We start from the raw sequence: 14,690 nt of genomic DNA on the forward strand, positions 1-14,690 counted from the left end.
CAAATTCACCACTTGAAATTCATAATGTCACATCAGTCATCAACTATCTCAACTCATAATGCCATGGCATTATTTAGAACTTTTAATATGGCAATCAGACCCACATGTCCAGAACCAAATTCAATATCTATCTATACCTTTTTCAAATCATATCCACAAACATTTATCCTGTCCAGTCTCAACCACTTTTGATCCCACAAACCTGCCTGTCATGTCTCTCCATCACAGAGCAGGCAGCCTGTCACTGGTAGGTGGCCACCTCTGTTGCTACTTTCATTCATCCTACAAGCTCAACTCCTTTTTATAACCTCACCTTCTCTCTTCAAATATTTTGATAACAATGTTTTTCCTCCCAAGGTGGAAAACTCTACAAGGTCAATAGTGATTTATGTGTGTCTAGCTACTAATGTCTAGCTTAGTGAAAAGTGGGTACTTGACCTGTAGGCAGCCTACACACTGATGTTGACTGAATGTAAATTCTGTGAACATGAACAGTACATGCTTCTTATTGTCTTACTGTTAGCTTTGCATTACTGTGGATGTCTTTTGTTAATAAATAGCTCCTTGGCTTGTGTACTAAATACATCTCCTTGAGTGATTTTGAGAATTATTGCATTGTTACACCCTTAGCAACTAGGATGGCCACAATTCATACATATTAAAAGAATGGAAACCTTGAGAGACAGGCTTGATAGATTATAGAGAGAGCCCTCAAAGCCTAATTTCTAACAGAGTTTTCCTACACTGTGAGCCATGTTGAACTTCTCCTTTTGTTCCTTCCCCAGCAGTTACCACAGTCAATCTGTGTCATTCATAGACCTTGTTTCTCCTCCTGAGCTTGTGAATTTTTTAAAGGGTGAAAATTTTAGCTTAATTTTTTTTTGCTTTCCAAACATGTAAGAATTTAATAGGAATTAGTCAAACTTAAGCTCATACTATAATTCACTTTATTATTATTGACATTTATCAGATAACATTACTATTACAATCTTTTATGTGGGGAAAAACAAATGACATAAAGTACATAATGAACTTTAACAAATTTAACCATACACAAAATATGGAATGATTGAAACTATGTTACACGGCTACTTTACAAAGGAAAAAAAGGCTAATAATACATTCAGATGAAATTTATCATGAATTTTAGATATTACATAATATCAAATATAGACATAGTCAAAACAGGTTCTTTTACAGAATCAGTTAAATATTTTACTATTAAAATGAGCACTATGTAAATGAATACTTATAAAAATATTTTAAGCAAAAGCTATGGTCTACTCATTTCTTGCAGTTACAAAAATATATACTCTTCTGAAACTAGCAGATTTGCTTCAGGCATTAGATATTTAAGTTCAAATATATACTTTCTAAATATTTCTTCAACTTAGTATTCTTGACTATATAGTATACAATAAACACACAGTATTAGAATATATTTACCTTGAGAATAACATAATTTTTAAGTAAAAGATACAAGTGACCTTTGTATATAGAGATACAGAGACTCTGTGACAATCTTTTTTAATTAAATCTACCCAATACACTCAATTCTGGTTGGGCCTTATTAAGTGAATTTCAAAACATTTGTTGAATGATTATATGAATGGATAATAGTTATCAATATCTGCGCCTAAAATTAATTACCCAATCTTTGTTATCTCTGTAATTACCAGTATTTCTAGTAACTACCATTTAAAAATTCAGCAATTATATCCATTGTGAGCTAATTCTTAATGGTAAACCAGAAAAGCAGATTTGAGATTGACTACATAGTGATTTAGTTTGGACCCTGGCATGCCTCCCAAAAGTCCCTATATTAAGGGCTTGATCTCCAGTATAGTGCTATCGGGAGGTGGTAAAACATCTGGAAGATGGAGGCCAATGGGTGGTTCCTGTGTCTGTTGAAGGCTGTCTTTGAAAGACTGTAGGGCCAAAGTCTCTTACTAATATTTGTGATGTGGCAAATGGGCAAAATAGATGTGTCCTGCTATCTTCCTCTGTCATGAGTAGCTACAGGCCCAACCACAGGCTTCAGTTGATTGTGGACTAGAACCTCCAACACTTTGAGCCAAAATAAACCTTTTATCTTTGTAACTTAATTATCTCAGATGATTTGTCACAGTGGTGACAAACAAAACAAAACAGAAACCAAGCTGGATCACATAAATAGCAGACGAACATCCAAGGACAGCCCACAAGTCCACCTATGGCATAGGCAGCACCTTTGTCTACAGCAGACATCATATAGTCCATCCATAAAATACATGTCTCATATTTTCATACAACGAAGAAACCAAAATCTAATGTTCACTATTAATGTTTATAAAACTAAAAAGTGGTTTATGTTATATGAGAACACACACACACACACACACACACACACACACGCACACACACACACACACGCGCACACACACACACACACACACACACACACACTCTATCGCTCTCATCTGTATATCATTAGCAGACTTAGCAGACTTCAGAACCTAACCCAGTAAGAGAATAAACTGTTCTGAGTGAGGCAGACTTCTCACTAGGTCACCACTGAGAGTCACACGGACTACCTGTACTTTAATAGACATGCCAGGTGATGCTCAGCAACAGGAATGTTAAGAACAGTGATAATGGCAAATCATTAAAGTATCAAATGATTCTGGAACCACATATTAACCACTATGACCAACATGGAATTTCAGCACCTAGTAAAATGGTGGCCATTTTGTAAAACTACTATGCTGAGGCCATTCTTATAATGATGCCTCATATTTACCCCACTAGTTCTTCAGAATAAAGATTTTCCTGAGGCTCTCCTATAAGACTTTAAACATGCAAAAGTACAGTGTTTCTTACTTAATCGAACCTTACATATGCTAATGAAGTTGTAATTGCTTTAGGAAGAGTCATCAGACCTCAGTTTCACAGGAACACTCACATAAAAACAGACTTTAAAAATGAAAGTTCCTAAAATTTAGAAGCAGTTCAGTCAGATACAAAGCTTTAGTAGTTTGATTGGAATACCAATAGGGTAGATTTCCAGAATTACTTTCAAAAATTTTTAAAAGGGCAAATAACTTAAAAAGCAATGTTATTACTTTAAAATTTTAATACTATGATTCTATAAAAACCCAAATGCCTGAGAAAACACCTGCTTAGATGCGATGACTCATATTGTATAGGACTACAGATGCTTGGACTGTGTAATAATACTTGATAGCTTGAGATAGAAATTTATTTGCTTTAAATAACCTTGCCTATAAAATCTATGTGCATACTGCAGGATATTGTTTGCTTAAGTTAGCTAATACCTCCTCTTGAATTTCTTTCACGTTGATTTTCCTCACCGTTAAAGTTCACATAGGATCAATTTCATTTCATTCTGAATTGAGCTATTCAATAGAGCCAGAAATAGCATCAACCCCATGTAAGACACTGTAGTTTCTTTGTTTCCTTCGTAGGCCATGTCTCATACTGTAGTTTAGACTGGCCTTGCATTCATATGTATCTCATGCTTCCCTTGAACTCCTGGCAATCCTACTGAATCTCCAAGTACTGGGATTATAGGTGTGAGCCACCATTGGCTTAAAGGAGAGCCAGCATGGTTTAACATGGCTTCACATGTGCTAGGCAAGCACTCAACCCCTGTGCCACATTCCCAGCTCTACCTGCCTGTTCAATGGAACATCTTGTAGCAAGAAGAGGAGCCAAATGAATACACGGAAACTTCTGTTAAAGGGAAGGAAAGTAGCATGGTCCTGCAGATGAGGATTCTGGTTTCCAGGAGAGAGCATACACTAGGAGCCCAACATTACATATCCTGCCAAGCAAACCTGGACCAGAAATTATCATCCTCTGTCTGTCTTTCTCTCATATGTTCAGCCCTTAAATGTTCATATTTTTACAAAATTCAATTTTGTAATGTTTGAAATCAATGAGAAAATCTGTAAGACAGTAAATATGATTCAGTTCCCATGATAAGATCTGAAATCTCTCAATGGGTAGACAGGAGCCTATGTCCACAGATGGAAGTTGTAAGAACAGTAAGCAGTGTTTTCCTTGGCTTACCAATAATCCCTAGTTGCAGAGGATAGTGCAACGTTAAAGCAAGGGTGTTCTAAACTCCCAAGGTCTGCTAAAATTCCAACGTCAAAAGAATGTATATATTACGGTATTGAAAATGATTACTCATCTATCAAATGTTTTTAAGTGTTAACACTTTTTAAATTATAGTCAAATTTTATATAATGTCCTACTCCTGGCTTCCAATACATGTGGAGCCTCTTCAATTATGAATGGGAAATGCCAAGAATATAGTTCTTGTACTTTAAAAGGCATTCTGCATACTCCCACTTGACTTTGCAACATGTTCTCTATAAATTTAATGACAATACATGTCATAAAACTCCAACTTTAGTCAGAAAATAATTGTTAATATTATAATGGTTCTCATGCAACAGATAAAAGCAGTACAATCATTAAGAATACAGGTTTTCTACATTAACTTCTGACTCCCTCATGTTCATCAAGTGAACTTGTGCAAGTCACTGGGTTAGTCTTTGCTTTAGCTGAACTGTGAAGTGCAGGTAATAAGACAAGGTCAGCTTTCATCCCTGCTACAAGGCTATGTGAAGGAGGAATATCAAAATGTGGACTAGGTAATCAAAGGTGCCATTTAGAATACACTAAACCATGTCAGCTATGATTTTATTATGAAAAAATATGACAGTGATAGATGTTACTATAAAACACTAGCAAACTTTTTAGTTTGTAAGTGCTGTGTACGCAATATGTTTAACTCAAATGATAACATTAGCCACATTCTGTTATATAGACTGGATCCTTAAAATACACTAATTTATAAATACTGAAAAAGCAGATAATATGCCTAGGAGATATAAGCATGCTTCGTAGCCTTCTGTTCCTCTGTGGAGACTTACTGAGGCTCGTGAGCACAGAACAGTAAAGCAGTGTGAAGGGTCTGCCTAGTCAGGCAATCAGCTCTCCTTACTCGCAAGACGTTCAGAGAAGGCAGCCTGAACGACCAGAGCCTCACACTTATATGCTGATGACAGCAAAAATATTAATCCTAAAAGTTATGGATGTATGTCACATATAAATTCAAAGTGCTAAAGCTTTTCTTTAGAAACTGATGTTGGTTTCTCTATAATCAGTCACATATAGACTTACTAAAAAAAACTTAAGTACTCTGTGCTGAATAATTTTCACTCTTAACTTGTAGGCTTTATGTATCCCATACCTTTGAAGCACACTTTTAAATTTAATATATCACTGGCATTAATGACAGCTTTTAATGATAGTCTGAAATTCATTATGAGATTTATAAAGTAAAACTGAATAATGGTTTGCCAAAACTGTAGTTAAAGTAAGGATTTCATGTGCTTAGCCCATATCCACACACAGTTCTGTCCTGTTAGTGGTCTTTGGGCCAGTGACGGACATCCTATAAGAAATGGTTCCATAGGTCATACTGTCTGAGGCCACAGTCATCTCAGCTTGTGTAGGTACACCCCATGACATTTATACAATGATAATATCACCTAAAGGCACAATTTATTCCTATCATTAAGCAAAGCACAACTTTATCATAATCACAGTAATGCTGTTTTAATTAGTTGTAAAGATAGACATTTAAAACCAATATTAATATATTCATGTGCTAAAGACAATGTTAGTATATTAACTAACACAGAAGTGATAAATATTGCATATACTTTAGAATGAATACAGTCTATACCTTGGTTCCATAAATTATCAAAGTTCTTCTCTAATGGCCTTTTGAAGTACAACAAATAAATCTATTTTCATATGTTACACATATAACTTGATAGAAACATTCTCATAAAGGTGTGTTATTTTAATGGTCTGACATCTCATAGGAAGACTTCATACAACTAAGAATTTATCTTTCTCTGGTAAGGGGTGAGTTGTCAAATACGTTTGTCATTTTCCATCCTCATTCACTCCTCTCATTTCTCCAACCTAGCCATTCCCTACCCACAGTCGTCAATGGTCCATCACGCAGCACTCATGGCTCACTGTAGAGATCAAGAAAAGCACCTGCTACTGGAGTGTTTACAAGGCCAGAGACTACACAGGACAAAAGCAAAAAGAGTCTTGCCAGAACCTCTTAGCTTTCTTTGTTGCCAGGAAGCCCAAGAAGAAAGGGAGGCATGTACTTCCCTACATCTCACATGTGCCTTTCTTGGTGGTGCCAGTATGGGGCACCTGTAATTCCTCACTTACACTGTCCTTAACATCTCTGTATGATTGTTTCCAGAGTGTGACCATCATTTTTAGGACAGACCTCTTCAAGAAAAACTATCAAGTATTATATATGTCCATTGGGGAAGCTAAAAACAAATACAATATAATTAATGAATGAATGAGAAAGGAACCAACATCGTTAATCTTTTATCTCTGTATATTTTCCTACAAATAATTTTGCCCTAATATGAATCTGTATTCTTAATATATAGAGTGTAAGGCTGAACTGTCTGAAGGAACTTCTAGTTCCAGCATAAATATCCAAACCAAACATCAGTTATTTACACCAAGGGAAGACTTTAAACCTTTAAAATGCATGTCTTTGTCTTCGGTGAAGAATATTGACTTGGCCAGCATTTGGAAACATCTGTCCCATGGCTTGTGGGATGCTTATTCTTCTCCTACTGGAGGTGGTGGCTCACACAGCTTGTACAGCCTAGAAAGGACACAGGACAGCATGACAATCACTTATAATAGCACTCTTTTTTGTTTGTTTGTTTGTTTGTTTGTTTTGGTTTTTCGCCACTCTTACCTGAATATTTCTATTGGTAGATCAAATACACCAACATTAGTTTCTTGGCTCCATCAGCCATCACTACATTGACTGTACTGGAGAAAATAGCATCTGAATCAGCTTAATCTAGTTTTGGTCCTGTGATTTGGAAAATACTTCTCTTTCTTTGTGCATGTTTAGAAGGCTGCTCATCTAACAGTGGTTCTCGGCTGTCCTAATGCTGCTACCGGTTAATACAGTTCCTTATATTTTGGTGATCCCCAATCATAAAATTATTTCATTGCTACCTCCTAACTGTGATTTTTGTCACTGTTATGAGTCATAATGTGAATATCTAATATGCAGAAAATCTGATATATGGGTCTTTGAAAGGGTCAATTGATCTCAAAGTGGTTGTGACCCACAGTTGAGAACCTGCTGGTTTAGACTCTGTCACTTTGCTCTAATCTGTTTCCTTCACAGGTAGTAATATCTCTCCCCTGAATAGTCAGAGGCAGTGTCATTATGATAATTAACACCTTGTCTAACATAGCTATCGTGTAGTGATGGCGTCTCTATCTCGTGAGTAGCTACAGATTTTCTTACAAGTTTTGCACATGACCTATGTCCCTGTGGTACTAAGGGGTTGACCACAAACTGGCTGATGCACAGCTTCATAAAGCCTGTATCTCAAGATGCAGTTTTTTGCCTGGCCTTTTCTAAGGACTTATGACTGGCTAGAGCCAGTCATCACTCACCTGTCAGTAGGATCATCAGGTCGAAAGAATTCATGTTACTTGTGGAAAAGCTGGGGCACGTTCCTTCACAACCTAGGCCTAGCAATTTGTGAATCAACACACAGCTCAGGAGAACTCACTAGCTTTACACAAGTTGGCCTGAGTAGCTAAAAGCTAACACCAGAACCAAATCAAAAGGAAGCAAAATGCTGCCAGATGGTAGTGACCTCAAAGCCCTGTGGATTACTTACACTAGATCTAAAGCAGTGGTTCTCAACCCTCCTAACTGCGACCCTTTAATACAGGTCCACATGTTGACATGAACCCTGACTATAAAATTATCTCATTGTTTCTTTATAACTGTAATTTGGCTACTATTATGAATTACAGTGTAAATATCTGATGCAGGATACCCGATATATGATACCCCAAAAATGTTGGGACCCACAGGCTGAGAGCTACTGATCTAGAGATGAGAGGCTGAGCTTTAGTGTGTAGGTTTTGGACTCTATTTGTTTTCCTTAAGAAAAACTAAGTCTATACTTATCCTTCTGTGTACATTAAGCTAGTATCTCAAATACAGAATGTGAGTGTGAGTATGTGTGTGAGCATATGTGCATTTGTGTGTGTGTGTGTGTGTGTGTGTGTGTGTGTGCTGTGCACAGACAGCCTGGTCCCAGTCGAACACAGGCCTTGAACCCCGGTGACCCAGTAGGTAGTGACTTCCACTTGTATGGGACTGCAGGTGTTCGGCCATGCTCCCATGGCCCCTGACTTCTGTCACAGCTACAGCCACCCACAGTCCCCCGAAGTACTCCTCCACCCCCACCCCCCTACCCCCCGCAGAAAGGTATGTGGTCATCAGTCACATAGGCAATGCCCCAAGTTCCTGGTATTCTGTCTGGACTCCACCCCCACAGTTACCTGGCCACAGGTAGGCCTGACCCACTGTAAAAGGGGCTGTTTGCCCCCTCATCTTGCTCTTGCTCTTACTCTCTTGCCCTCTTGCTTCCCCTCTCTCTGCCTTCCCTTCCCTCTCTCTCCACATGGCCATGGCCAGCCTCCACTTCCCTACTCTCCCCTCTCTCTGCTTTTCTACAATAAACACATTAAAACCATGGACTGTGTCTTCTCATCTGGATCTGCTGCTGTGCTGGAACAATGGAGCAGGTCTTCCCCTAATGAGTCCTGCATCTAACCTCTCAGGAGGCCTCTCTGTGTCCCAGCCATGGCACCAAACCAAGACAAACTGCCTGACCAAGCTAAGGACTCTCCTCCCCATGGGAGCCAGCCAGAGCACCCTTCTCCTGCTCCTTTCCCTTTGGCCCAGGCTATCCCCAGCATACAGCAGTGTCTGGGATGCCCAAGAGCCTGAGAACCTGTCGTCCTCGGCCTCCATGCAGGTCCAGGGACCCCAATCAACTGGGCAGGTTCTCTGGGAACCTCTGACTGCACCTCCCCCATCCCTGGAGTGGGCGCTGTGGCTTTTCACAGCCCAACGTCCGATGTCCACCCAGCAGCGGCCTAGGGGTGCGCATAGTCAAACTTCCCTTCTCAGCCTCCATGAGTGGCCCTAGACCTGTGGCAAGCCGGATGTGGGTTCCATTTTGACCCACAAAGCATGTGCTCCACCACTAATCTACACTCATTCTCTGAACACCCACCATTGTGAAAGAGATTCTAATACAGGTAGCCACGGAGATTTACAGTTTGCACAGTAAGGTGAATAGAACTTAAAAGCATTGCTAGTCACTTTAACAAATTATAAATTTCCTCTGTCTGAGACACAAAATACTTTACTAATTCTAAACCAGTGGAGAGAAAAGAGGATGATTTAATGCCAAATTGTAAATCTGGTTAATAAAATGAATTTTATTTGTCTGGAAGTCAAAAGTTACTGTTTTTGGAGGTTCGAAAAGATGTACTTCATGCCTGAACGGTGGCTTATGCCCCATAGGTTATCTCCTCAGAGGAGAAGAATACTGAAAGGCTTGTTTGGTCCTTCCTGAAGAAGAGAACATATTAAATTGAGCTGATGTAGTTTGACGATTCTTCTGCAGCTAAAGTACAAAATGCTGCTTCAAACTGCCTCCTGGGACTGGGGAAACAGAACAATCAGAAGGTTCTTTTCTCTCTCAATTTCTATCCTATTTCTGTGGCAGCTGAGTGACAAGGCACAGAGGCCCAAGAGCACATAGGACAGAAACAGTGGGTGGGTGGAGAATGCCTACCTCTCACATTCTATTAACTTATTCTGCATGTTTGTGCCCAATGTGACCAATGCTAGCAGAGAGATGAATCTTTGAAATGTCTGCCTTGCAAATTGGAGCCAAGGCTACTCCCTGTGGTCACCAAATGCAATAATAGCTCTGGCTACTGCAGATCTCGGAAGCTTCTGTTTCTTGAGGCTTCTTGGAAGTGACTTGGGGTTATCTGAGTTCAGGCACACCTCTAATGGAAACTTGACAGTTCTGGGAGTTTAGCACCAGCTAACGAATTTTGGAAGTGAAATAGGTAAAGAGTTGGACTCACCATGCACAATGGCTTCTGCTTTTGGAAACTAAATTATTGGTGTGTTTGGGGTGGGGTGGATTTCTAGCCTAGCATGGGGAGCTATTATCCCATATATGTGCACTAAAGGCCCTGCATAAGCGTATGCTGTCCTGGCTCCTCTTTCTCTTCTTCCTTGTTGGGTTGATATTTCTGCATCTAGCAGAGTTTTCAAACATCACTGTCTATACCACACTTTACACTCGTACATTTGCTAATCAAGGCTACAGAACAAATGCTTTCCCCATGGTTAAAATACACTGTTTCTTAAGGCAATTCTCCCATCTGACAGATGAGAAATTTTTATTTCATATAGGAAAATGCCAAGGGCCATGTAGGAGGAATGACAAACAGCTTTAGAGCTCATGGTATGTGACCTCATGGTTAGCATGGCCATGATGGGTGTGTTTTGGACAGACATGGCCTGGAGGACTACATGTCCTAAGGACTTCATGCTGCTATGGAATTCTGTTCGACATGTTACCCTCACATCCCTTTTAATCTAAGAATTGTATGAAAACTCTAATAGGGCTTGCAGCCCTTCACTGGAAAGTGCCTCTGGCACTCACAATAATACTGCTTTCAGGCATTGCTGCTGGAGCAGATTTATGATCCAACCACCACCCTAGGAAAGAATTTAGAGATGTAGATTTTCAGCAATGACTCCCAACATTAGAAAGCACTTAGAAAATGAAATTGTTAGTGAAGCTAGGTTAAGGTCTTTTTGGTGATAGTTCTGATGTAGAACGCCTTAGGGAATAATTTGAAGTTCAGAAAGTTACATTATTAGTTAAGTTAGGGATTTTTTAAGGTCAAGGAACAAGAACAATGGCAGCACTGGCTGACATGACTCTCCCTGAGGCTGGACTGTTAATGACTGATTTCTTATGCCCATTTTTTGTCCTCAGCTTCCTGATATGCTTTTTTGAAAAATGCTGATGAGTAGATGTGCATTCTGAGGATTTAAGGTAGATATGATTGATTGTTACTTATATAAAAGTTTAGAATTGTGATTCTTTTAAAAATTTTATAAAATTGCTTTTTTTTTTTAAAAGATTTATTTATTGTTATATGTAAGTACACTGTAGCTGTCTTCAGACACACCAAAAGAGGGCATCAGATCTCATTACGGATGGCTGTGAGCCACCATGTGGTTGCTGGGATTTGAACTCAGGACCTTCGGAAGAGCAGTCAGTGCTCTTAACCACTGAGCCATCTCTCCAGCCCATAAAATTGCTTCTTAAGATAACTAAAACAATTAATCCTCTCTTTGTAACAACATGTCACTAACTGCCAGTAAGAGAAACTAGCTGAGAGAATTACCTTGCTTGTTTACATTTTGTTCATCTATATCAAGTTTCTCAGTTACAAATATACATGGGTTCTTGGAGGATAATTTGTTTTCTTTATCTGTATTACCTGATGTTTTTCTTAGTAAAGATATTTGGTAACATATTATTTTATCATATTCATGCACCAGAAGAAAAATAGGATGCAGTCAGATTGTAATTCTGCACTGCTTGAAAGATTTTGCTGGGATGTATAAGCTCTGGAAGAAAAAATAAAATGTGTGTTGGAGCTTGCTCCATCCAACAACTGTGTGTATGTGTGTTTATGTGTATATATGTATATATGTGTATGTGTGAAATACTTGGTGCCTGTTTGTTGGAACTATGTTCCATCCATTCTATATGTGAATATGTAGATATCTACCTGTCTGTCTGTCTGTAAGTAAATATATATGAATATATTTGTATGTATGAAGTTATTGGAGCCTGCTTTTGCTTCATTCACTTTGTGTGTGTGTGTGTGTGTGTGTGTGTGTGTGTGTGTGTGAATTTTCTCTTTTCTGTCAGCCCCTAAAGAGATAGAATAATTCAGAGTTTCTCTCTGGCTATGGGGAGTACCCACCCCAATGAATAAAACTTTGTTCTGTCAGAGAAAAGTCTGCTGAGTAATTTCTCTAGCTGTTGGTTGCTATCAGGACAGACTCCCGTTAGTCGCTCTTAGTGCTGAGCCCTGTCAGCTATCAGTACTGACCCCCAACTACCAATGCCACACCTTGCTGCCTGACTCAATTTATCCTGTGGTGACAAAGCTAGTCTTGACAGGAAAACTCACACACACACACACACACACACACACACACACACACACACACACACACTCACGCATGCACATGCACAAGCATACATGCATGCATGAATACAAGCAACCACGAATTACTACAAAAGGTCATGTGGAGAACCAGAGCTCGAACTCAGAACTTTTTTCCTTTCTTTCTGTTTCAACCACTGATGTTTGCTATCTCTAAATTATGCAAAGGGAGTGAAACTCTCATAGCACAATTGTCTCAAATGATATAACAAAGATAAGGCCAATGTGCCTCACATGGTAATCTGACATCATTAATTCTGTAAGAAAAGGCTAAGCTACGTAGGATTGCCTCCAACTATGCATCATTTCCGTGGTGCCTTACACACACACACACACACACACACACACACACACACACACACACACTTTGTCTGCCTTTTTATCAAATTCATCGTCTTTTTTCATCATTCGTTATACACACACACACACACACACACACACACACACACACTCACATATAANACACACACACACACACACACACACACACACACACACACACACACACACTTTGTCTGCCTTTTTATTCTGCTGGTCTGAAAAACTCCTTAAAAACATAGGGTTTTTGTTTTGTTTTGTTTTGTTTTGTTTTGTTTTGTTTTGTTTTAAATCTGTCTTGCATCTTATTGCCAAAGGCCATTCCTAACATATATCAGATGAACTGCTAATGTAGAGTAACAGAGATGGTCCAGAAACCCACCCACCAGGAGTAGACTTTCCTTAGCAACCACTGACAATCAACCAATGTAAAATTATGAAACTTCAGGACTTGGTGATTCCGTGAATCATTCTGCCCATTCTTCCTATGTGATGACCATGGCCACTTCTGCCTCCATCCCCAGACCCACTCTTTAGCATCCTTAACCACACTCACCCATTTGTCACAAAGACTGGGGGATTTTTTTCCTCCTGCTTTTACCAAAAGGTTTGCCCCTCCCAGATATACAACAGAAAGCCAATATTTATCAGTGGATGTTGGATGAGTCAACACCAATAACAATGAGTAAACTAAGAGCATGCTAGGAACACTATGATAGAGTTAGGTTGAGAGGTTTGAACCAAATAAACTTGCAGGTAGACACAGCTCCCTGAAGCTCTAACAATGAACCTTCCAGAAATATTTTGCCAGCTATGCCAATGAGTAGTTTAGTTCTGAGTCCCAAATGTGTCTTCCAGCTTGAGGGAAGTGCTCGTTCCTGTCAGGAGGGACCCTATGCCCCATGAGCCTCTATATTCCCTCTATCTCCACAAACTGCTGCTCCCCCCTCATCTTCCATCTCCTTTCTTTTCCTCTCCTCTTTTCCCTCCCTCTTTCTTCCTCCTTTACTTCCTCCTTCCTCCCTTTCTCCCTCCCTCTCTCCCTCCTTCCCTCCCTCCCTCTCTCCCTCCATCCCTCCCTCCCTCCCTCCCTCTTCCTTCCTTTCCCTCACATCTTTCTTGTCTCTTGTTTCTGGGATTTACATCCTGGCCCTTGTGCTTTCTGGGCAAAGGTGCTAGAGCTTTACCACTGAGATATGTACCCAGTTGCACATTGCTCCTTCAGGGCCACAGTCACTTCTATACTGAGCTTCTCTATTCTTCCTGGATCTACAGTAAAACACATGGTATTTACTCAGTAAATATCTACAGAATGAGTGAAATAGTAAATAAAAATTTGAAATGATTTTTATTTCTCTCGTTATTCTCTTGTACAACATATCAATTTTATAGCTGGTTCATTTTATTATCTTTCATCTCAAGTGTTTTAAAGATAATCCAATAGAAAAAGCTTGAGTTCATCAACGTTTTGTTGTCTTATATTCAGCTGGAGTATTGGTTTATTGATCAGATGCTAAAGTTTTATCCCAGCCCTGCTCTTCATTCAGTAGTGTTGAACAGTTCTAGCTGAAAACACCTTGCAAAGCTATTACCTTGTTTGCTTATTGGAATTTGAACACTTCAGTGGGTCTATTATACAAATACCCCATGTCTGATCATGGTGCTAGAGAGAATGTTTTTTTGTGAAATGATTCCTTAACAATAGAAAGCCTCGAGAAGAACTAGCTAAGAATGACATTAACAAGACTAGAGTTAGGAGTCAGGACTGGAAATAAATGCAGCCACTACATGATAGTTCTATCCATTTCCACTGGGGAAACATGTTCCCTCTTTTGAAAGGACTCAAACCTCCCAAGTAGGTTAACAGCATGAGGTATAACTTCATAAATGGCTGTAGTCACCTTCCTCTATCTGCTCACCATGTTATAAACAGAAACAAAGAACATCTTACCTGAGATAGTATTTGAGAGGCCTAGTTTTTGTTAAAATGCAAATCATGATTAAATACCTAAGTAATTATTTAACCCTGCCCCACTTCAAGATACGTGACAGCTTACCCTAATCATAGAAATCAAATATAAAACAGTTTTCTATGTTCGTTCACTTTAAAGGTAGGTTAGAGTCCTTATAATTGGTGAACTGTG

At 39.2% G+C, this 14,690-nt stretch overlaps 1 protein-coding gene across 1 annotated transcript in view; it reads right to left on the reverse strand.

Moving 5' to 3' along the window:
* Nucleotides 1-935: 935 nt before the first annotated feature.
* Prex2 (phosphatidylinositol-3,4,5-trisphosphate dependent Rac exchange factor 2) overlaps nucleotides 936-14,690 on the reverse strand; it is a 300,320-nt gene continuing 286,565 nt past the window's right edge. The window contains exon 40 of the mRNA XM_021221903.2: nucleotides 936-6,727. Coding sequence (XP_021077562.1) covers nucleotides 6,682-6,727 — 46 coding nt within the window. The 3' untranslated portion in view covers nucleotides 936-6,681. The remainder of the gene's footprint in view (nucleotides 6,728-14,690) is intronic.

This window comes from Mus pahari, chromosome 22 (genome assembly GCF_900095145.1).
Source record: "Mus pahari chromosome 22, PAHARI_EIJ_v1.1, whole genome shotgun sequence".
NCBI lineage: Eukaryota > Metazoa > Chordata > Mammalia > Rodentia > Muridae > Mus > Mus pahari.